This window comes from Nyctereutes procyonoides, unplaced genomic scaffold (genome assembly GCF_905146905.1).
Source record: "Nyctereutes procyonoides isolate TBG_1078 unplaced genomic scaffold, NYPRO_anot_genome, whole genome shotgun sequence".
In the NCBI taxonomy this organism is placed as follows: Eukaryota; Metazoa; Chordata; class Mammalia; order Carnivora; family Canidae; genus Nyctereutes; species Nyctereutes procyonoides.
In genome coordinates, this window is record NW_026575121.1 from 2,219,182 (window position 1) to 2,243,950 (window position 24,769).

A 24,769-nucleotide genomic window follows, 5' to 3' on the forward strand; every position below is an offset into this window, starting at 1 on the left:
CTCTGGCTCCAGATGATGTTAGCCTATCCTTGGTACACAGCTTCCTAGAACCTCCTGACCCATGCCTTACCTCAGCCCCAGTCCCCAGAGCCCCCTGAATAAAGAACTATGGGGATCCCTGGACTCACCCACTTAACCTTCAGCTGTACTCCCAGGGTGCCCTCTCCATAAAGAGCCCTGGGAACACCCCAATCCATGCCCACTTCAGCTTCAGCTGTCTGGCCAATGTGCCATCTACACTGAGAGCCCTAGGACTGCCCATCCCACACCAATTTCAGCTTCAGGCATCCCACTAACACAGTCCCAGCACAGAGTCCCCTAGAACCTCCAGCCCACAAGAGCCACAGCTCTGGGCAGCCAAGTCACCAGGCACACAGTTTCCAAAGACAAAACTATGCATAAGATCATTCCTTCTAGTTTAGAAAAAGTAGCCATTCTGTCTAATTCATAGAAACAAAGAAAGTCAAATAAAATGAGACAGGAATATCCTCCAAACAAAAACTACAAAAAACCTCAGAAAATGAACTAAATGAAATGAAGATAAGCACTATGCCTTACAGAGAGTTCAAAGTAATGATCATGAAGATGTTGACCAGATTGCAGAGAAGACTGGAGGAACTCAGTGAAAACTTCAACAAAGAGATAGAAAATATAAAGAAGAATCAGAGTTGAAGAATATAACTGAAATGAAAAATACACTAGAGGGGGCAGCCCTGGTGGCTCAGCGGTTTAGTGCCGCCTTCAGTCCAGGGCCTGATCCTGGAGATCCGGGATCAAGTGCCACGTCAGGCCTCTGCATGAAGCCTGCTTCTCCCTCTGCCTGTGCCTGTGCCTGTGCCTGTGCCTGTGTCTCTGCCTCTCTCTCTCTCTCTGTGTGTCTATCATGAATAAATAAATAAAATCTTAAAAAAAAAGTTTTTAAAAAATACACTAGAGGGAATCAACAGATTGAGAATGTATGAAAACATATTAGCAATCTAGAGGACAGGGAGTAACAAAGCCCCCAAGCTGAATAATGGGAAGATAACAGAATTTTTTAAAAAGAGGATAGGTTAAGGGATCTCTTGGACGATATCAAGTGAACAAACATTTGCATTATAGGGGTCCTAGAAGTAGAAGACAAAGAGAAAGGGGCAGAAAACTTATTTGAAGAATAACTGAATACTTTCCTAACCTAGGGAGGGAAACAGACATCCAGGTTCAGAAAGCATGTGAGCACAGGAGTGGGGGTGGGGTGGGGAGGAGAGATGATTGGGAGAAACAAATTCCCTACTTAGCAGGGAGACTGACAGGTCTCAATCCCAGCACCCTGAGATCGTGACCTGAGCTGAAGGCAGACGATTAACTGATAAACCTCATGGTAACCACAAACCAAAAACCTATAATACAGACACAAAAGATAAAGAAGAAGGAAGCCAAGCCTAACACTAAAGAAAGTAATCAACCTTAAGGAAACAGAACAAGAGAAGGAATGGAAAGAACTACAAAAACATCCAGAACATAATTAACAAAATGGCAAGAAGCACATATCTATTAGTAAGTATGTTAAATGTAAATGGACTAAATGCTTCAATCAAAAGACAGAGTGACTGCGGCACCTGGGTGGCTCAGTCAGTTAAGCATCCAACTCTTGATTTTGGCTCAGGGTTGTGAAATTGAGCCCCATGTCAGGCTCTGTGCTGGGCTTGGAGCCTGCTTAAGATTCTCTTTCTCCCTCCAGTCCTCCCTTCCCTCTCTAAAAAAAAAAAAAACAAAAAACAGAAAACAAAAAAACCAAGACCCATCTATATGCTGCCTACAAGAGACTTGCCACAGATCTAAAGATACATACAGACTGAAAGTGACGAGATGGAAAAAGATATTCCATGCAAATGGAAGTAAAAAAAAAAAAACAAAAAACTCTACAATAGTAATGCTTATATCAGACAAAACAGACTTCAAAACCAAGACTGTATTGAGACAAGTAGACTATATGATAAAGGGATCAATCCAACAATAGGATATATATAGCACTGTAAGTATCTAAGCACCCAACACTGGAGCACCTGAATGTATAACGCAAATTTTAACAGACATAAGGGGAGAAACAGACAGTAATACAATAATAGTGGAGGACTTTAACATCCTAACACCAATGGATACATAGATAACCCAGCAGAAAATCACTAAAACAGTGTCTGTGAACAACACATTAGACCAGATGGACTTGAGATATATGGAGATATATAGAGAACATTCTAGCCAGAAACAAGAGAATACACATTCTTTTAAAATGCACATGGAGGGGATCCCGGGGTGGCTCAGTGGTTTAGTGCCCTGCCTTTGGCCCAGGGCATGATCCTGGAGTCCCAGGATCCAGTCCCGCATCAGGCTCCCTACATGGAGCCTGCTTCTCCTTCTGCCTGTGTGTCTGCCTCTCTATGTGTGTGTCTCTCACGAGTTAATAAATTTAAAAAAAAAAATCTTTAAAATAGATCTTGATCAGAGTCATAAGTTCAGACCCCACATTAGGCTCCAGCATGGAGCCTACTTTAAATAAACAAACAAACAAATAAATATTTCTTAAAACACTAGTAAAAATCAAAAGCAAATGAAACATATAGTATTTCATGTAATGGATCTGCCTCTCTGTGTCTCTCACGAATAAAAACAAATAAAAAAATGAATAAATAAATAATGCACATGGAACATTCTACAGGATGGATCACATATTCCAATAAACAGGTCTCAATAAATTTAAGAAAACTGAAATCATATCAAGCGTCTTTTCTGACTACAACAGAATGAAATTAGAAATCAATTAATTACAAGAAAAAAAGTGGAAAAGCTATAAACCTGTGGAGGCTGAACAATATGCTACTAAACAACCAATGGGCCAATGAAGAAATCAAACAGAAAATTAAAAAACAACTCGAAACAAAGGAAACCAGATGGTCTAAAATTTTTGGGATGCGGCAAAAGTGGATCTAAGATGTAAATGTATTGTGACCTCAAGAAACAAGAAAAATCTCAAACAATATAAGCTTACACCTAAAGGAACTAGAAAAAGACCCAAAACTAGTAGAGGAAAGGAAATAATAAAGATCAAAGCAGAAATAATGTAATAGAGACTAAGAAAAAAATAGAAAACGTCAACGAAACCAAGAACCAGATCTTTGAAAAGAAAAACAAAATTGGTAAACCTTTAGTCAGATTCATCAAAAGAGGATCCAAATAAAAAAAATCAGAAATGAAGGGGGTAAGTAACCACTGACACCACAGAAATAGAAAGAATTACTATGAAAAATTACATGCCAATAAATTAGTGCAGAAGAAATGGATAAATTCACAGAAACATATAATCTTCCAAAAGTACGTCAAGAAAAAGTAGAAAAACTGAATAAGGTGATTACTTGTAACAAAACTGAATTGGTAATAAACAGAAGACATGAACAGACATTTCTCCAAAAAATAAATACAGATCGCCAACAGATACATGAAAAAATGCTCGTCATCATTTATCAGCAGGGAAACAAAATCAAAACAATAAGATATCGCCTCAGAACGGCTAAAATCAACAACACAAGAAACAACAAGTACTAGTGAGGATGTGGAGAAAAAGGAACCCCCTTGCACTGTTTAGTGGGAATGCAAACTGGTGCAGTCAGTGAGGAAAACCATATGGAGTTTCCTCATAAAGTTAAAAATAGAACTAACCCCTCCCCAAAAAAGAACTATTTAGTAATTACCCAGCTGGGTATTTACCAAAATAGTAAAAAAAAAAATCAATTTGAAAGGATATATGCACCCCTATGTTTATTTCAGCATTATATACAATAGACAAATTATTGAAGCAATCCAAGTGTCCAATGATAGATGAATAAATAAAGAAGAAGGTGGCATATATATACAATGGGATATTTTTTTTTAATTTTTTTTATTTAGTTATGATAGTCACAGAGAGAGAGAGAGAGGCAGAGACACAGGCAGAGGGAGAAGCAGGCTCCATGCACCGGAAGCCCGACGTGGGATTCGATCCCAAGTCTCCAGGATCGCGCCCTGGGCCAAAGGCAGGCGCCAAACCGCTGCGCCACCCAGGGATCCCTACAATGGGATATTATTCAGCCATAAGAAAGAATAAAATCTTGCCATTTTTTTTAAAGATTCATTTATTTATCTGAGAGAGAGAGAGAGAACTCATGGTGGGGGGTGGTAAGGGCAGAGGGAGAGGGAGAGAGAGTTCCTAAGCGCACACTGCACTGAGCGCAGAACCCAAGGCTGGGCTTGATCTCACAACCCCGAGATCATAACCTGAGCCAAAACCAAGGGTCAGACACTCAACCAACTATACCCACCCAGGTGTTCCCCCCTCTTTTAAAGATTTGTTTACTTAGGAGAAAGAGAGCATGGGGGGGGGGATCTTGCCATTTATAACAACATGGATGGAGTTAAGAGAAATATAATGGTAAGGAAATAAGTCAGAGAAAAGCAAATACCATACGATTTCAGTCACGTGGAATTTAAGAAACAAAACAAATGAGCAAAGGAATAAAAAAAAGACAAATCAATAAAGAGACTTAAATACAGAGAACACACTGATGGTTACTACAGGGGAGGTGGGTGGGGGGATGGGTGAAACAGCTGATGGGAATTAATAGTACACTCATCATGATGAGCACTGAGAAATGTGTAGAACTGTTGAATCACTATGGTGTATACCTGAAACTAACACTGTAAACTTTCAATTTACTGGAATTAAAATAAAAATCTTAATAATAAAAACACAAAACAAAAAAACCCCACCCGAAATCTCTTGCATTTCTATACATTAACAAAGTAATACAGAAATTAACAAAAAACCCACCTATTTACAATTGCACCAAAAGGAATAAAATATCTAGGAATAAACTTAACCAAGAAGATAAAAAAACTTATACTCTGAAAACTATAAGACACTCATGAAAGGGGCACCTGGGCGCCTCAGTCAGTTAAGTGTCCAACTTTTGATCTCAGCTAAGGTCTTGATCTCAGGGCTGTGCATTCAGGCCCCACAGTGGGCTCCATGTTGGGTGTGGGGCCTACTTAAAATGAAAAATAAAAAAGAAAACCGTAGCTGGGAGCATCACAATGCCAGATTTCAGGTTGTACTACAAAGCTGTGGTCATCAAGACAGTGTGGTACTGGCACAAAAACAGACACATAGATCAATGGAACAGAATAGAGAATCCAGAAGTGGACCCTCAACTTTATGGTCAACTAATATTTGATAAAGGAGGAAAGACTATCCACTGGAAAAGACAGTCCCTTCAATAAATGGTGCTGGGAAAACTGGACATCCACATGCAGAAGAATGAAACTAGACCACTCCCTTGCACCATACACAAAGATAAACTCAAAATGGATGAAAGATCTAAATGTGAGACAAGATTCCATCAAAATCCTAGAGGAGAACTCAGGCAACACCCTTTTTGAACTCGGCCACAGTAACTTCTTGCAAGATTCATCCACGAAGGCAAAAGAAACAAAAGCAAAAACGAACTATTAGGACTTCATCAAGATAAGAAGCTTTTGCACAGCAAAGGATACAGTCAACAAAACTAAAAGACAACCTACAGAATGGGAGAAGATATTTGCAAATGACCTATCAGATAAAGGGCTAGTCTCCAAGATCTATAAAGAACTTATTAAACTCAACACCAAAGAAACAAACAATCCAATCATGAAATGGGCAAAAGACATGAACAGAAATCTCAGAGGAAGACATAGCCAACATGCACATGAGAAAATGCTCCGCATCACTTGCCACCAGGGAAATACAAATCAAAACCACAATGAGATCCCACCTCACACCAGTGAGAATGGGGAAAACTAACAAGGCAGGAAACCAAAATGTTGGAGAGGATGCGGAGAAAAGGGAACCCTCTTACACTGTTGGTGGGAATGTGAACTGGTGCAGCCACTCTGGAAAACTGTGTGGAGGTTCCTCAAAGAGTTAAAAATAGACCTGCCCTATGACCCAGCAATTGCACTGCTGGGGATTTACCCCAAAGATACAGATGCAGTGAAACGCCGGGACACCTGCACCCCGATGTTTCTAGCAGCCATGTCCACAATAGCCAAACTGTGGAAGGAGCCTCGGTGTCCATCAACAGATGATGGATAAAGAAGATGTGGTTTATGTATACAATGGAATATTCCTCAGCCATTAAAATGACAAATACCCACCATTTGCTTCATCGTGGATGGAACTGGAGGGTATTATGCTGAGTGAAATGAGTCAATTGGAGAACGACAAACATTATATGGTCTCATTCATTTGGGGAATATAAATAATAGTGAAAGGGAATAGAAGGAAAGTGAGAAGAAATGGGTAGGAAATATCAGAAAGGGAGACAGAACATAAAGACTCCTAACTCTGGGAAATGAACTAGGGGTGGTGGAAGGGGAAGAGGGCTGGGGTAGGGGTGAATGGGTGACGGGCACTGAGGGGGCACTTGACGAGATGAGCACTGGGTGTTATTCTGTATGTTGGCAAATTGAACACCAATAAAAAATAAATTATTAAAAAAAAGTTGCTTCTAGTTTTCAATATTACAAACAATACTGCAGTCAACAGCTTATTCTTATGTGTATGTGTTAGCACCTCTAGAGTAGGATGTCTCTATTTTTGACTATGACCCACAGTAAGAAATACATTTTCTTTATGACCCTATATAGGCATACATATTTCTCTATGTATATGTATAAACTGAAACCCTTATCATGTATGATATACTTGGGCATTTTTTAAAAAGATTTTATTGGTTTTATTTTTTTAAAATTTGAGAGCAAGTGCGTGCATGAGCAAGAGGTGCAGAGGGAGAGGGAGAGAGAATTTCCAGCAGATCCTGTGCTGAGCATGCAGCCGAATGCAGGGCTTGATCCATGACCCCAAGATCAAGACCTGAGCTGATACCAAGAATCAGACACTTGACTGTGCCAACCAGGCACCCCTGAAGATTTTAAGTAATTTCTATACCAAATATGGGGCTCAAACTTAACCCTGAGATTAAGATTCACATGCTCTACTAAGTGAGCCAGTCAGGTGCCCCGTGGGTATTTTACTCTTTATTTTTAAAATTCTAGTTACAACCACTTTAATGATTTTACATCCCATTAAATCTGTAGCTTGGAAAACCATGCTCTACATATACTTAAAAGCAGGGCACTTGGGTGGCTCAGTAGTTGAGCATCTGCCTTTGGCTCAGGTCGTGATCCCAGGGTCCTGGGATCAAGGCCTGCATCACCTGGGTTTCCTGCAGGGAGCCTGCTTCTCTCTGCCTGTGGTCTCTGCCTGTATCTCTCAGGAATAAATAAATAAATAATCTTTAAATAAATAAATAAAGTTAAAAGTACTATTGCTACAAAGTACGTATGAATGTCCTCAATTGCTATGTAATTGTTTGAATTTGTCAAATGACTGGTCTGGCCTGGTATAGAATTCCAGTTTTACATTTATTTTCCTTCAACATTTTAAGCTAATATGTTTCTTTTGTCTTATTTCTGATGAGAACTGTGTCGTTAATCTTTTTTCTGATAATGTTTGAGATTTATTCTCTACCTTAGATACTTTTTAAATTTTTAGCTATTAGTTCTTTGACTATTGCTCTTCTCTCCTCAGATACATTCTGGTGTTTCTCATTTTATCTTCTATAGTTTTTAACCTACAAATTATTTTCTCCATGTGTTTATCTCTTTTCATTCTGGAAGATCTCTTTCATTTTGCCTTGCAATTGACTAATACTGTTTCCAGCTGTATGAACTCTACCATTAAGTTCACCTATTTAATTTTTATTTCAATCACACAGGTTTTATTTCCCATGTTTCCAAATGTTTTTTTTTTCATATATACACCCCCTCCCCCCAATATCCTTTTCTTATTTCATGGATGCTAATATCTTAATCTCTCTGAGCATTTTAAACATATCTATTTTAAAGTCTCTTTTTGGGGCATCCGGGTGCCTGGGTCAGTTGAGTGTCTGACTCTTGAATTCAGCTTGTGTCAGGCTCCGCACTCAGTTCAGAGTCTGTTTGTCCTTCTCCTGCTCCTCCAGGCCCTCCCCTATGCTCTCTCTTCAATCAATCAATCAATCAATCAATCAATCAATCTTTTAAAAAGATAAAGGCTCTTAATCAGATTCTGTATTTATCTATGATTCTTCAGGTGTGAATTCTCCCATTTATTAGGACTCATGCTGTCTTCATGGCTCCTAAACATTTTTGTTTGCTTTGACTGACATCATACCTTTCTGTGGGGTTTACTCCTGGGTGCTCCTTTATGTCGACTCTTTTCCTTATCGCTCTGGCTGTGACTATGAGTTTCACTGCTCTAAAACAAGTTGTTAATCCCATTCCAGGCTGTGTGAGATAATTAGCCTACTTCTCAGTCCTGTAGAGGTCCTGGTTTCTATTCTCTAGAGAACTCAGTGCCTACTCTCTACTTTGCATGGGACATGTTTAATTCTCATTCCTCTAAGAGTTAAAATCCCTAGCCACAGTGCCTGTATTCATTTCCAGATCCTAGTGGGTTTCAGCTTTTGCTTTTGTGATTTCTCTTATAATTTCTGACCAACAGATGAAATATGTATATTGGTGGTATATATTACATAAAGGTTAGTGCCTACAGTGTTAAAGTAAAAATCATATATAGTTGGGGTCCCTGAGTGTTTCAGTGGGCTAAGCATCTGACTCTTGATTTTGGTTCTAACCCTAAGTTTTCGATCTTAGGGTCATGAGATTGAGCCCAGCACTGGGTTCCATGCAGGATGCGGAGACTGCTTGAGATTCTTTCTCTCTCTCCCTCTCAAAAAAAAAAAAAAAAAAAAAAAATCATATATATTCAAGATTCAAAAAAAAAAAAAAATCTTATAAATTGACCATTAAGCAAACATTGTCCATTTTTTTCTCCAGCACTGACAGACTAGATAGACTCTGCCACATGTAAATTATATATAGACATAATGTCAAAAAAAAAAAAAATCCAAACCTTTATTTTCAAAGAGAAAAAACCTGACACTGTGAGAGATTTCCTCTATGACAGGCCTAAAAGAACTGAGCCAAATTAACATAACAATAGATTTATCTCCTCTCATACTTCAACGGAGAAGATGGTGAAACTATTTAAATTATTTCTTTCTTTCTTTTTCCTTTGCCTAGTACAGGTAGATAAATTTACACTAAATTAAATGTATATAACGCAAAAATCCACTCTACATATGCCTACCTACAAGTATATATATCTTATATATCCTTAAAATTTTTAAATTCTTAATGTATTAGAACAAGTTTTTTTTAATGGAATGTCAACATTATGAGAATATGAATTATAAGCACCTTTAACTTTATAAAGAAGTAGCAAGGAAAATTTATAGAAAACAAGACATATAACATAATGGTAAAAAACACGGATTCAAACCCTGACTCTTCAATTTGTCTGCCCTGTGACCTTAAAATTGGCTTCTTGGCTTCCTCATTTCACAACACAGAAGTAATATTACCGACCTCATGGGGGGGGGGTTTGTGAGGATTAAATTTAAAAAGTGTACATAAAGCACATGTTACAATGTCTGGTACTGTTACATGACACTAGCTGGACTTGTTGCTATTGTGATACTAGATTAAAGGAAATACTCATCTTCAGAAGAAATAATTTTCAAATCATTATAATATTTGGGAAAGATTTTCCTTTCTATTGCTAGTGAGAGAGTATATCTTTCCATTGTTGATTTTTGGTGAACAGAGTTTAGACAGACAAATTGATACATAGCAGGACTTCCTGACAAGAACCCTTATGTTCAGAAGATTTTTTAAATGCCATATTTTCTACTCACATGTCTATGCAGCCCTCAGAACAGTCACATGAATCAGTAAACATGTTGGAAAAGCTGGTTAGATAATATGCACGTGGCCACATAGTCCTTTTGTACTTAAAATATGGAAGCTTTCTATTGTCAATTTCATTACAGAAAGAAATGGGTACCGATTCTACTCCATTGCTTATATCCACATCAGAAACAATTTCTTCTTGTTTTGGGTAATTCCGAGTCAACTGAACATAGGTATTGAAAGAAAAATTATCTGTAAATAAATAGTTACACTCTGTCTCAAGCAGGTAACGAAAAACTTCTTCCACGTTTCGTAGACTCCTTCCACAAGGGGTTTTATAACTCACATGGAGTGCTGAAGAATGAGAGTTTGTCTTTGCATGTCGTCTTTGGAAGTGGCATTTGATTGGTAGCTGCAGAGGGTTTTCTCCCTTGAAGGTCAGGGGTGTTTTCATCAGACAAGTTCGAGAGCAGTCATGACTTTGGTAAGGTAGATTAAAAAATGATTTCTTTTCTCTAATGTAGGCAACTTTATTTTCCAAAGGAGGAATCTCCTTATTTTTTGCAGATCTGCTTAAAATTAAGAATTCATTAGTATCTCAACATATACAATTCCCCATTTTTAAAAAACACTGCACACTAATGTGTAAATTAGTTCCCAATAATTTCTTTCTAGACATCACTAAAGCCAGACTCTGAAATAAGCATTTTACTTATTATATTCTATAACCATATAAAAGTCATACTTTAAAGGATTTTTTTTCCCCTCTGGACACCAAAAACATGGTGTTTTTCTCCTAGTTCCACATCTTCAACTGGGTGCCCAATAATTCAGTTCAATTCTGACACTACCTACCTGGAGTTAGCATCAGATATGAGAAGTTAAAAGGTCTCATCCCACAAGACTGTCCCCACTTCACGTGTCAAACACAAGCTCCAGGCCACCCAAACTTCTGACCAACCTAGGGGTTTCCACATGCCCTCCTCAGGCTTGCGAATTTGCTAGAAAGACTCACTTTAATTACTACTACAGTAATATTACTAATTATCACTTTAATCACTATTACCAGTTTAAATAAAAGATACAACTCAGAGATGGCCAAACGTAGGGCAAGGTAAGTGCGAAAGGGCACGGAGTTGGCCTGCCACCCTCCCAGCACCTCAAAACCTTCACCAACCAGGAAGCGGACAGAAAGAACCCTGTCCACTTAGAGGTTTTTATGGAGACTTCACTATGTAAACATGATTGATTAAATCATTTGCCATTGGAGATGATCTCAATTTCCAGCCCTTCTCCCCTCCCTTCAAGCTTCTTTTTTTTTTTTTTTTTTTTTAATTTTTATTTATTTATGATAGTCACAGAGAGAGAGAGAGAGAGAGAGAGGCAGAGACACAGGCAGAGGGAGAAGCAGGCTCCATGCACCGGGAGCCCGACGTGGGATTCGATCCCGGGTCTCCAGGATCGCGCCCTGGGCCAAAGGCAGGCGCCAAACCGCTGCGCCACCCAGGGATCCCTCCCTTCAAGCTTCTAATGGAGGTTTAATCTTTGGTGACCAGCCTCCACCCTGAAACTAACTGGCAGTCCTTCACCCAAGTCATTTCATTAGCAGGTTGAAGACACACATTCTTCAGGAAACTCCACAGGTTTTAGAAGCTAAATGAAGGACCAGGACAAAGACCAAGTATTCCTCCTGTTGTACCAGAACCCAATTTCAGAATATCCCAGAAAGTTGTGATTATACCTTTAACTCTGTGCTACAGCACCTACCAAATTTAGAGTTGATTTAGAGCATGCACTTTGAGGAATGTTACTTCTTCAGGCATGTTTTTTTAATTTTTTTTGTTTGTTTTATTTATTTATGATAGGCACACAGTGAGAGAGAGAGAGGCAGAGACACAGGCAGAGGGAGAAGCAGGCTCCATACACCGGGAGCCCGACATGGGATTCGATCCTGGGTCTCCAGGATTGCGCCCTGGGCCAAAGGCAGGCGCTAAACCGCTGCGCCACCCAGGGATCCCCTTCAGGCATGTTTGGTTCAAAATTTTTGCTTGTAAGAAACAGGAAAGACTACTGAAAAAAAAAATAACTAATTCATCAAGAATCCTTCAATGGGATCTCTGGGTGGCACAGCGGTTTGGCGCCTGCCTTTGGCCCAGGGCCCGATCCTGGAGACCCGGAATCGAATCCCACGTCAGGCTCCTGGTGCATGGAGCCTGCTTCTCCCTCTGCTTGTGTCTCTGCCTCTCTCTCTCTCTGTGTGTGACTATCATAAATAAATAAAAAATTAAAAAAATTAAAAAAAAAAGAATCCTTCAATAATTATACTAACTGGACTTTTTCTGTAATATGTATTCCACGTGGCACATTGACATATATGAAAACAATGAGCTGACAGGAGAAAATGGAGAGGTTACTGATTTTAAGGAAAAAAAAACCCCATGAACTAACTCTGTTTCTGTGTGTGTCTCTCATGAATAAATAAAATCTTAAAAAAAAAAAAAAAAAGGGCAGCCCCAGTGGCACAGTGATTTGGCGCTGCCGGCCCAGGGTGTGATCCTGGAAACCCGGGATCAAGTCCCATGTCAGGCTCCCTGCATGGAGCCTGCTTTTCCCCCTGCCTGTGTCTGCCTTTCTCTCTGTCTCTCATGAATAAGGAAATAAAATCTTAAAAAAAAAAAAAATCCATGAAAAGATTCCATGTGTATAGATAGAACTTGGGTTTTAATCTTTCACAAAGTACCTAGGCTTTGTTTTACCTCATATTTTCTATCTATCTAGGTACCTGTTATTTATTTTATACAAGTTATATAGGTATTCTGGGGATATTTTTATGCTCACTATATAAAGCAGCACTATATTGATAGAAATAGTCCATATCTGTCCTGCTCAATTTGGTAGCTCCACCGGCCACATGTGGCTATTGAACACTTTTAAACATATAGTAGAACACCCAGTGCTCATCCCATCAAGTGCCCTCCTCAGTGCCCATCACTCAGTTACCCCATCCCCCTGCCCACCTCCCCTTCTGCCTCCTTTTGTTTCCTAGAATTAGGAGTCTCTCATAATTTGTCACCCTCTCTAATTTTTCCCACTCAGTTCCCCTCCTTTCCCTTATAATCCCTTTCACTATTTCTTATATCCCACATATGAGTGAAACCATATGATGTTTGTCCTTCTCCAACTGATTTATTTCATTCAGGATAATACCCTCCAGTTCCATCCACACTGAAAAAAACCCTGAATTTTAAACTAAATTTAATTTTGATCGATTCAAATTTAATTTTAATTCAAATAATTCAAACGTAAATAGTCACATTTAGCACGTGGATGCTATGCTGAATGCACAGATATGAGGTTCCCCATTCCTTTTCCAGCTATAAAGCACTCCTCTGCATAAATTCCACATTTTAGGGCAGCCCAGGCAGCTCAGCAGTTTAGCGCCACCTTCAGTCCGGGGCATGATCCTGGAGACCCGGGATTGAGTCCCGCGTTGGGCTCCCTGCATTGGAGCCTGCTTCTCCCTCTGTGTCTCTGCCTCTCTGTGTGTGTGTGTGTCTCTCATGAATAAACAAAATCTTAAAAAAAAAAAAATTCACATTTTACTAGTCTTCTACTGCTTCCAATCTTTTGCTATCACAATCATGATGTAACAAATAACTTTGTGCATAACAATTTCATACATTTAGTGTTTCACTTCGGAATAGGTTTCCAGAAGTGGGAGTCCTAGTTCACAGGTAAATGAATCAGTAATTCTGTTAAGACTGCCAAACTCTTCTCCATGGGGGTCAGCAATTTATGAGAGTGCTTGCTTTTGCAGAGCCTCATCAATGGCTCTTGATGCTTTGTAATTTCTGACAATGTAATAGATTAAAGGATGTACTATAATTATTTATAAATCTATTAACATTGAAAACATTTGTTTCCAATTTTCCAGTAGGTTACTGCTTTGATGAACATCCTCATACATAAATCCTTGACCAAATTCCTGATTACCTTAGGATACATGCCTTTAAGACAAATTACTAGGTAACAAGAATACACACTTCAAAATAATCTTATTAATAAAACTTGCATACTTAACACATAATTGTGTATTTTTTTTCATTAAAAAATCTGCTATATTGGACCACCACATACTTTTAAGGCACTCTCAGCACATGATGACTCCATCCAAACCTATGCACTAAGACAACCAAACTCTGGCAAGGCTTTTAGCAGCCTATGGCCATGTCTCTGGGAGGACCCAAGTCCCCCAGTAAAGTGCCTGCCTGCAAAAGCCCAAGGCAGTCGGCAAGTTTAAGGTTACCCCTAGCCAACACCCAAAGATGAGCCCCTCACCTTCCTTTCTTAGAGCATTTACTAAAAAGGGCTTACAATTGTGAATCTTGTCCTCCATTCTTCAAAGATGTGTATTTAATTCCTACAACCCTCAGGAGCACCTTTCTCTAGGTCCTGAAGGCCCTTCCCTTGAAAGTTAATCATCAGGAAACATAGGGCCTCTGTCTTACCATCTCTGATGGAGGATAGATTCTAACTTTGACAATTTCTGGCTAGCCCCCACAGCTGGTCTCAGAGGCATTCACATGGACTCTGTAATTTTTCACTTGGGTTCCCCTCTTCCTCTATCTCTTTTCCCTCACTCACCTTTAAAATATCAGTTACTAGGGGAGGAGGGCGGAGGGTGGGGGTGAATGGGTGACAGGCATTGAGGGGGACACTTGACGGGATGAGCACTGGGTGTTATTCTGTATGTTGGTAAATTGAACACCAATAAAAATTTATTAAAAAAAAATAAAAAATAAAAAAAATAAAGATATCAGTTACTCCAGCACAAATTGGAATGGAGCTCAGCTTTTCCTCCTCCTGTCAGTAGTTACTGAATAAAATCAGTTTTCATCACTTAATGTCTGGTGTAATCTTTGACACTTGTTACCAATCAATTTAGGCGAGGGGGAAGGGTGTTCTATATCTTCCTTTCACTTAATAGTTTTGTTATTCATTCATGATCATTGTCTAGGCCAGTGCTACTCAAGGTGTGGCGGCTGTCAGCCCCCAGTGGTTTGTTACCAATTCATAATAAGTACAAAAATATAAAGATGCAGAAGTTTATAAACTTTTACATCAGTTTAATATTGCTGCAACATCTCACTGCATTTTATAAGTGTATTCCTCCTCAATAAATTTGAAATTTAAAACAAAACACAACACCTGTTCTTAACCACCATTAGTTTGACAGCACTGGCCTAAGGCCACGGTTTCTTTGGGAATGGGGAAAGTTGTAAAGATAACAATCTTCCAATTCTACCATTTCTACTGCATTTTCTGGCTGGAATTCTTTGATAAAGAAGAAATTTTCCTCATCAACTCTTGGGTTATCTGAAATACAGTTAATATAGGAAAGAGAAGATAAATACTTGATTCTTTCTCTTTATTTACTAGAATTCAGAATGATGAGTTGTATCCCAACAACTACCACAGTCACTGATTCTTAAAATGTTATCGTGAACCCATGGATTTTTATATATTTAATGTGATTTAATCAATCACAGTGATTATTCCTTTAGATGTTCAAATTGTGCCATTTTTGGCCAGTGGGAACTTCTTCAAGTTTGCTCCTGTATTTAACACATTTGGCAGTCTATTTTGATAGCTTTCTTGCTTTTTGTCTTGAGAAGTCACAGATTTAGAATCAGCCATTCCTCTAAAGGTCTATGGTTCATTCTGCGTAATGAGAAAATAACTTTTAGAGATCATAATCATGATGCTAGAGGTACACACATTATTAACCAATATGGACTACCAAATTGCTTTCCAAAAAGGCTAAATTTACACCGTATGAATGTTGACATAATTATCAATTAAAATTTTTTTAACCAGTTTGATAAATGAAAACCAGTACTTTATTATCTCCTTAATGTTTTTCTCTAAGAGAGTTTCAGAATTTCATGTTTATTGGCCTTTTTTTTCCTTTGGTTACCTATCTGTTCATATGTTTTGTTCAACTTCCTATTTGTTCGTTCATTCATTCATATTTCTTGAGTGCCTGCTATATACCTGGTGCTATGAAAACAATGAGAGCTCCTTGATCTCAAGGAGCTTAGGTTCTAGACAGACAAGTATCTACAATAAAATGTAAGTAATGCTATGAATAAAGCCATGATGCATAGTATCATGGAAAAACATCTAATCTTTATTAATATTTTTATTAGGGCTCTAAATTTATAATTAATTGTTTCATGAGTTGGGAGTGCAATTTCATCTGGAATTTATTCAGATGTACCATGAAGATCTAAACTCAAATTTTCCAAATGATATCCAGTTCTTCCAGAGTCAATTACTGAATAAGTCTTTTACTGTGTAACTTTTGACTTGCTAGCTTAATCATGTTCTTGCAAATATATAAAATGTTCTATTATTTTCTAGCCTTATTCTGCAACTGTTACCAGTTGATATAAACCAACACCAATGTGGTTTTTTCCCACAGGTTGATGGAATATATTGAGATTTATCAGGGCAAGTCCTCTGTCACTATTTTTCCTTTTGAACATGTTGTTTTCTTTGCCTTTTGAAATTAAATTTATAGTATTTGCCAACTTAAAAAATCCAAGTGCCTGGATCTCATATTAAATTAAATCTACACATTTATTTGTAAAGAATTACATTTTTATAATATATAGCTTTCCCATCGAGGAACACAGTACGTTTATCCATTTATTAAAAGATTTAAGTTTAATTATCTTCATGTATACATTACTTGTGATTAGTCCCATTTATTTACTTTTTGGTACTGTGAATGGGGACTTCATTCTGTATTTTCTAATGGTATAGATTTCCACATTTTTATTTTATGTGACTATTATTTAACCTTCTTTTTAACTTACTGATTTTACACATGGCTCTTAATTTACACATTTTCTAGGTAGATAAGATCATCTACAACTAATTTTACAGTGTACATTTCAATAAGCATATTTTCTTTGATATTCAACTATACTATCTAGAATTTCTAGGAAAATATTGAATAATTATGATAGCAGGCATTTCTGATTAATCTTAAAGAAAATACATCTAGAGTTTCATCAATACATAAGATATAAAAAAATACATTAAGATATAGATGTTAAAGAAATATATCCTCTATCACATTAAAGACAATTCTTCTATTTGTAATTGTCGGTATTGAATTTTTAAGGTCTTTTGGCACCTATTAAGTTTTTCTTCCTATGCTCTACTTTGGTAAAATAATGAATTTTCTAATACTAACTCATTCTTGCTTGACTAGTATAAATTCCACTTGGTCATCTCACTCTTTTAATATGTCTCTGGATTAAAAATGCTAAAATTTTAAGATCCATATATCCCTAATAGTGGCATTTAAACTTTTAGGGCCATGAATCCTTTTTGCAATCTCATGAAAACTATGAACTCTCTCCCTAGAAATAACCATTAACATAAAATTTTGCATACCATCAAGGGACTCCATGGCCCCGAGTTTAAGGACTCCTATTTATTATAGTTAACTTCATATTTAGATAGTTTCCATGCCACTGACGTATCTTAAATACTATGTCCTCCCCAATCCTAATTTCTACATTCAGATTCATCTTTTGGTCAACAAGAGGATATATGAGAAAATTTTCCAGAAGGCATATGGTTGGCATGTTTTCTGAGCATCTGCAGGGATTAAGCCTGGTGTTAACCTGATTATTTTGTTTTTTTGCTTTTGTCTCAATACTTCCAACATACTTATATTTTAATAAATACTAAAACTTCTTTTTTAATGAGTATCTATCTTGGTAAAGTCTTTTACCTCAAGACTTGATATTTTCTTTTCTTTCTTTTTAAAGATTTTATTTGGGATCCCTGGGTGGCGCAGCGGTTTAGCGCCTGCCTTTGGCCCAGGGCGCGATCCTGGAGACCCGGGATCGAATCCCACGTCGGGCTCCCGGTGCATGGAGCCTGCTTCTCCGTCTGCCTGTGTCTCTGCCTCTCTCTGACTATCGTAAAAAAAAAAAAAAAATTATAAAAAAAAAATTAAAAAAAAGATTTTATTTATTTATTCATGAGAGACACGGAGAGAGAGGCAGAGACCCAGGAAGGGGGAGGAGAAGCAGGCTCCATGCAGAGAGAGCCTGATGTGGGACTCGATCCTGGGACTCCTGGGACTCCTGGGACTCCGGGATCACGCCCTTAGCCAAAGGCAGATGCTCAACTGCTGAGCCACCCAGGAGTCCTAAGACTAGATATTTTCTTATACTCAGAAGTTATCTCCTTTGTTGTTTTTGTTTTGCTTATTCTAGTTTCTGTTTTAGTTCACAACAAAATATGGCAGATTTTTCCATAAACAATGCTTTTGTAATGTAGATTGACATTAACTATCTTTTAGTATACTGAAAATACCTACATTTCGTATTTTTATAATTACGATTTATAATTTATCGTAATTTATAATTTATTTATAAATAATTTTAATTTATAAATGGAAATTTAGAAATTTATAAATGGGAATTTATAAATTTATAATTTATAAATGGAAATTTATAAATGGAAAAGGCATGCATTTTTATTTTCAGAGTTGTCAGAGAAATTCTGAGTTCTATTTTACATGGATTTTCTTCACCATGAGCAGCAGCACATTGACCCTAATCCTACCACTTTGGCTTGAAATGTATACATTTTCTAAAGAACACTACAACATGGGGATAATCCTGAAAGCATTTCTATAGCATTAACTGGAGTTACTGGTTTTCTGTTAGCAGTTTCTTTTTTAGGACAGTAATTATTCGTCATTCTCTTTGTTTTCTCATCCATTTGACCTTTTCTCTTATATTCTGTATAATCTTACACGTTCCAGATCACATCTTTGATCTCCTTAATAAGAGACTTTTATAATGAATACTTTCTTAAAGAGTAGCATAAAACTGGTCACACTATTTATATAAATAGGAAATATCTGAAACCAATCGAATTACCCATCCTTGATGGAATAAATAAAATTTAGTATTTCACATTATGAAAAAACAAGAGTTAAAAAGGAATGAATCAGATCTATACACAGCAATACGACTAGCTCTCAATGCTGAGAAAAACAAGATGATACATGTATGAGTATTTCCATATTTTAAAACTACAATAGTACTATATATTGTTTGTAGCTATATAAATATTAAAAAATTAACTAGAGAAATAACTGATGATAGTGATGCTCCTGGGAAGGTAGAAAGGGGAATAAAACTTGTCACTGCAAGAAGTTAGGTAAGGTTCAAAGAGGCCCCACCCTCATATATACATACCTATACCTATACATTTATTTAAGGAAACTGAAAGCAAATACAATGAAATGTTAATAGCTGTTAATTCTAGATTGTGCTTGGGTTTTGCTGTATTCCTTTATGTTGTTAATCTTTTAAACTTCTTGAAAAGATAGTAAAAAAATACCGGATGAGAATGTAGCTAGAATAAGGCAAATCCAACGAGGAGGAAAAGAACAGAAGAATCTTGAGGAAACAACTAATTTCAATCTGTTTTAGTATTTTTGAATAATGCTGGGGGCATACTCTATAGCAAGAAATAAATTCTATAAAACACCTTTTGCTTTACTCTTCTGTTTAACTTGTATCTTCTTTAGCCTAGTCTACACCTTAGTTTTGCTTTTATTCATTTATTTTGGTATCCAGTATTTTCTTGTTTTTTAAAGTATGTGCCTGGAATTGCTTCTCTCTTATTAAGTGCCACCTTCCTTCCTATCACTCTTTCTTACAAAGCATAGTACACTCCAAACTCTGAGCACTTCTATTTGTCTACCTGAGAACCTTCATTCCTCTTGTTTCATTCAGTGTTCACTGTAATAAATTCTCTTAGCATCTCATGGCTTTCTTCTTTACAGGTTATAACCTATACTGGGTAACGGATAGAGGTTACCCACTCTCAAGTGATTTTATTTATACACCTACAGAGTTGTATAACCAGTAAACCAAATATTTCATTTTCCTTTTCAACTTGCCTTAACCAAATAAATTATGTTTCAGATTCTCTTCTGTGGCATCCTTTTCTCCAAATCTTTTTATTTGATTTCCTCTATTTCAACTATGATCTTCTTTTGTTCCTGTTTTGCTTCTTTGGGGAAAGGGAGATAGGGAATACTAACTTGATGACTCAAAAGGTTCTTTTCTGAATATGAAATTGATTAATTCAGGGTATATGTGAGAGAGAAAGTCTCTGGGTTACTCTGAGTTCTTAAATAATAACTAATGTTTGTACCGTAGTTTATAGTTTACAATGTACTTTTACATAATCTCCTCATGTGGCAATAAGTACAATTCCAAGTTAGTCATTATTGGAACAATACACAATTAGACCTACTTAGGACTAATATTCATAATAGTAAACATGCTAGTAAAACTGATAATTTGGAATTTAAGATTTCAAAAACATTAGCCAACCTGGCTTAAAAGTTCTCTCCTGGTGATTAATAAATACTAAGAGGTAGAAGGCTTGAGTTATTAGGCAATTAACAAAGGGAGAAGTACCGTTTATACTGAAGCAGAGCTAGGAAACAAGAAGCAGAAAAACATGAAAATGAAACACTGATAAGAACCTCGGAAATTATTCTTTTCTTATCTGTGCCTCATTTCATATAGTAAGTGAAAGCAAACCAATTTACTACAAAGCTCCAGAAGTAAAGTAACCAGCTCAATCCCATTTTATGGGGAGAAAGGTTAACTTTCTTATACATATAAAGATACATTACTAGAAAAAAACAAAAACAAAAATTAAAAGACCCAATCCTATAGTGTTGTGAACCTAGTTATAGACAGCCTCACCCCCTCCCCCCAAACAGGAAAACACTGGAGGTAAACAAAGGATAAGTAGGTAAGTATGGTATTGTCTGCGCCTGTTTGCTAGGTTCTGGATAAGGAATGCTCAGTTTGGATGTGGATTGAGAACCGTTTTGTTATTAGACACCTTAAGCTACAAGGCCCCAGGGACTTGTCAACAAACTCCCTAGCTTTTGGCAAGCCTGAGGTAAAAAGTCATTCTATCCTTGATGGCCACTGAAGGAGCATATTTAAAAAAAAAAAAAAAAAAAAAAAAAAACCTATGTAAACTACATTTATCTTAAAGACTATAAGATACATTTGTTTTCTGCTCAGTCCTTTCTTTGGACATCCTCTTCTAAAAGGTGGCCCTTTTAATTTCACTGTACTCAAAGCTATTGGGTCATGTATTCACACTGGGCTATTCATCGTCTCTCTCAAGAATTTGTATCAATACGTAAAAAAATATACCATGACCTGACACTAGCACTACTAGCAGGTCATACATACAGTGCTTAGCTGGGACAGCTATGTGGGAACAGAAGAACCAGTTGAGAACAGATGGAGAGAAGCAGAGCTAAAAAATGCCAACCTTGACCTCAGGTACTGACTCCCCAGTTTCAATTCTAGTCCCTATATAACATGCTGTGTTGTGTTTTCTGTTCTTGGACAGCTCACTTTATTTATGTGTGTGTATGTGTAGATTAGGGGTGTGTGTGTCTGCATGTGCATCCAGTTAAAAAACCTCTTTGGGTATTTGTATGCATGTCATGTGAAAAGCCAAATGACTTAAGTTCACATCTCTGTCTTTCACAGCGGAACAAGCCTACTTCTACCATGTTAGTCAAAGCTCTATGTCTGGCATATCTCTAATAAATTCTACTACTTAAACTGGCTCAAGTAGGTTTGTGTTCCTGACACACCAAAGTACCTGACTAAGAAAAAGAATTAAGCCAGGTTTCCTAACATCACAAAAATAGATACCTTTTAATTATCACCAGAATTTTTGTTTTTACATTTACCTGTCATAGCTCAATTATAAGAAGAAATTCAATTCAACTGTAGAGTAAAATATAGAAGGCCAGTTTTTTATTAGACCTAAGATTTTCACTCTGGTTTTGGCACTGACAAACTGTATGACCTTGAGCAATTCAGCTGGGAGTGAGAATCCTTAGCTTAAGTTATTCCCCATTAAGTTTGCCTGTCTGCCTATGTAACTAATGGCCTGCTAGAGGTTTAATTACTGAAAGCAAAACAAGTAATAAGCTAATGATCTACATAGGAAAAAACAAAAGGAATTATTTAAACACAATTTTGATCATGGATGAAACATGGCCTTGAAATTCTTAATGGCAAAGAAAGAAAACCCTGAGCTAATTAGAAATGTCCTTTCACATTTGAAAAGACCTCACGAAGTTCAACTCAAAGTTAAGTATGATCTCATAGACAAAACCTCTAAGTGGAAATATAGCACAAGAAGAGTTACAGGTTCTAAGGAAATGAAATTCTGATTATGTAATCACAAATAATCCTAATGAGATGAGAAAGCAGTTAGAGAAACTAGTTTCTTTGGGAAGCTCAGATTTTTTATTTTTTTAAATTTTATTTAATTTCAACTCAGATTTTTAAAAGAACATGTACAAAAGAAAAAAAGAAGACCAATTATCAATACAAATCTTGATGTGAACGTATAAGGAAAGTCTCACAAAGGTTCAAGCCTACTAAGAACTTAGGTTCCCCAAAATGCTAGTAAAACAGCAACAAAAACTTTAAAGCTATGTTTGTAACAAGTAGTTTGTTAGGGGAAAGACAGCACAAGGCTGATAACAGAAAGAAGAGCTCAAAAACAATTGTGCCTTCATCTTTTCCATCTGTAAGTACTGCCCCAACTTGCAAAGACCAGACAAAAATAAAGAAATTAAAGTCTGTGATAATTTAAAAGGAGTCCTACAAAGCCAGTTCATTTAAACATATTTAAAATTCTAGGCCCAAACAAATTATATCTCAAGGTCTTGAAAAAACTTAATATGAATTAAAAAATGAGTCAATGCTGCCCTGATTTTTAAAAATAGGTAAAAAGGGAACATTCCAGACAGCAAAGAATGATTAGCTTAAAAATGATCTCAAAACAATTTCTAGAAGAGAGAATCAAGCATGTGACTTTTAAGTACGTAGAATTTGAAAAGCCAAAATGGATTAAGAAAAGTACAAACTAATTTTATTTTTTTTATTGTGGGGCGCCTGGGTGGCTCAGCAGATTAAGCATCTGCCTTCTGTCAAACAGAGAGCACACACACAAGCAGGCAGGCAAAGGAGAAGGGAGATGCAGGCTGGATCACAGGACCCCAGGATCATGACCTGATAGTCAGGAGGCAGACACCTACTGGCTGAGCCACCCAGGTGCCCCTGATTTTCCTTTTTAATCAAGGCTTGATAATGTCTGGCAATGATATAGAATGCTATTTCAGTGAATCTTGATTTCCTCTAATAGTCTTGTCAGTTAAGATAGAGAAATGGAGGTGGGATAATCGTAGAGATAAATAAATTCAGTTAGGCCAACAATTCTTTCTGAAGAGTAATGAAGGGACAGTGAGCCAGCAAGGGTTTTATCTTTGGTCCTGTCCTATCCGATATCGTTTTCAGTGACTATATTAAAGACTAGAAAACTCACTTAATATATTGTGGAAGAAGAAAAACTAAAAGGGAAAGAAAATATAAAAGGAGATTCTTTTCAAAAAGATTCTGATAAGCTAGAAAATGAAAAAAACAAAAAGAGATCCTTAAGAATAAATCCACTTCTGCATGCACGCTTAAAATTTTTAGTAAAATAAATAGAAGATGGAAGACTGGTGGTAATTTACATTAAAAAGAATCTTATAGGGAGCCCTGGTGGCTCAGCAGTTTAGCACCGCCTTTAGCCCAGGGTGTGATCCTGGAGACCAGGGATCAAGTCCCATATTGGGCTCCCTGCATGGAGCCTGCTTCTCCCTCTGCCTGTGTCTCTGCCTCTATCTCCTTCTGTGTCTCTCATGAATAAATAAATTAAAACTCTTTAAAAAAATTTAAAAAAAAAAAGAAACCTTATATTTGTGATTTGAAGTGATTTTGTGATTTAAAATGATTAAATTTGTTTTTAGAAGGTAATGAAATTTTATGTTATATATCAAAAGACCAGAATTTCTAGATTTCTCTGAAAATATTGTAATGTTTTATGATTCATTTAGACTCAAACTGTAATGACACCTCTAATATGTGCAAATGCAAATCATATGTAAAATAGGGTCAATCTAAAACTCTCATAAAACAAGTAGAATTCTATATTGACAATTTTTCAACGTATTGCTGAAAAGACAAAATAAGGCAACTGACATAAGAACTTCCTCTAAGGGATCCCTGGGTGGCGCAGCGGTTTGGCGCCTGCCTTTGGCCCAGGGCGCGATCCTGGAGACCCAGGATCGAATCCCACGTCGGGCTCCCGGTGCATGGAGCCTGCTTCTCCCTCTGCCTGTGTCTCTGTGCCCCTCTCTCTCTCTCTATCATAAATAAATAAAAATTAAAAAAAATTAAAAAAAAAAAAAAAGAAATGCCACTGATTTCTGGGCATTGATTTAAAAAAAAAAAAAAACTTCCTCTATAAAGACACTTTTTGTTTTTGAAACTTTTTGTTTTTGAAATTCTGTTCCTTGGCCTAGCTCAAAATACTTTCAGAAACTTCCTTTATACTAGTTCTTGAAAGTTTTAGTAATGGTATTACCTACTAAAATTAAAGACCATGTGTCAGAATGTCATATTTCCTTTTATACAATTTTACTTTATGCTAAGGAATCTTTACGAAATGGTACTGAAATGGTAAAAGGAGAAAGAAAAGGTCAGAAAAAATTAGCCTATTCTCATAAGCTTTCTGATACTAATTTAGAGCTGTTAAACTATTTGAAAAGCTGAACTGATAGTGAAAGAAATACTGTTTACACCTTTCCAATACTCTAAATCCAAGGGTACCTGGCTGGCTTAGTTGGTACAGCATCCGACTCTTAATCTCAAGGGGTGTAAGTTCAAGCCCCACATTGGGTGTAGAGATTACTTAAAAAATAAAATTTTAAAAAATAATG

General features: G+C 36.9%; 1 protein-coding gene across 17 annotated transcripts in view; it reads right to left on the reverse strand.

The window, feature by feature from the left end:
- Positions 1-24,769, reverse strand: part of SETDB2 (SET domain bifurcated histone lysine methyltransferase 2) — a 59,893-nt gene that overhangs the window by 15,799 nt on the left and 19,325 nt on the right. For 15 of the 17 annotated variants that reach the window (XM_055335769.1, XM_055335761.1, XM_055335755.1 and 12 more), the window contains one exon: positions 9,849-10,412. The exons of 1 other annotated variant lie outside the window; for it this stretch is intronic. In XM_055335769.1, the coding sequence (XP_055191744.1) occupies positions 9,849-10,412 (564 nt within the window). The remainder of the gene's footprint in view (positions 1-9,848; positions 10,413-24,769) is intronic. One more of the 17 variants, XM_055335770.1, reaches the window with a different exon arrangement.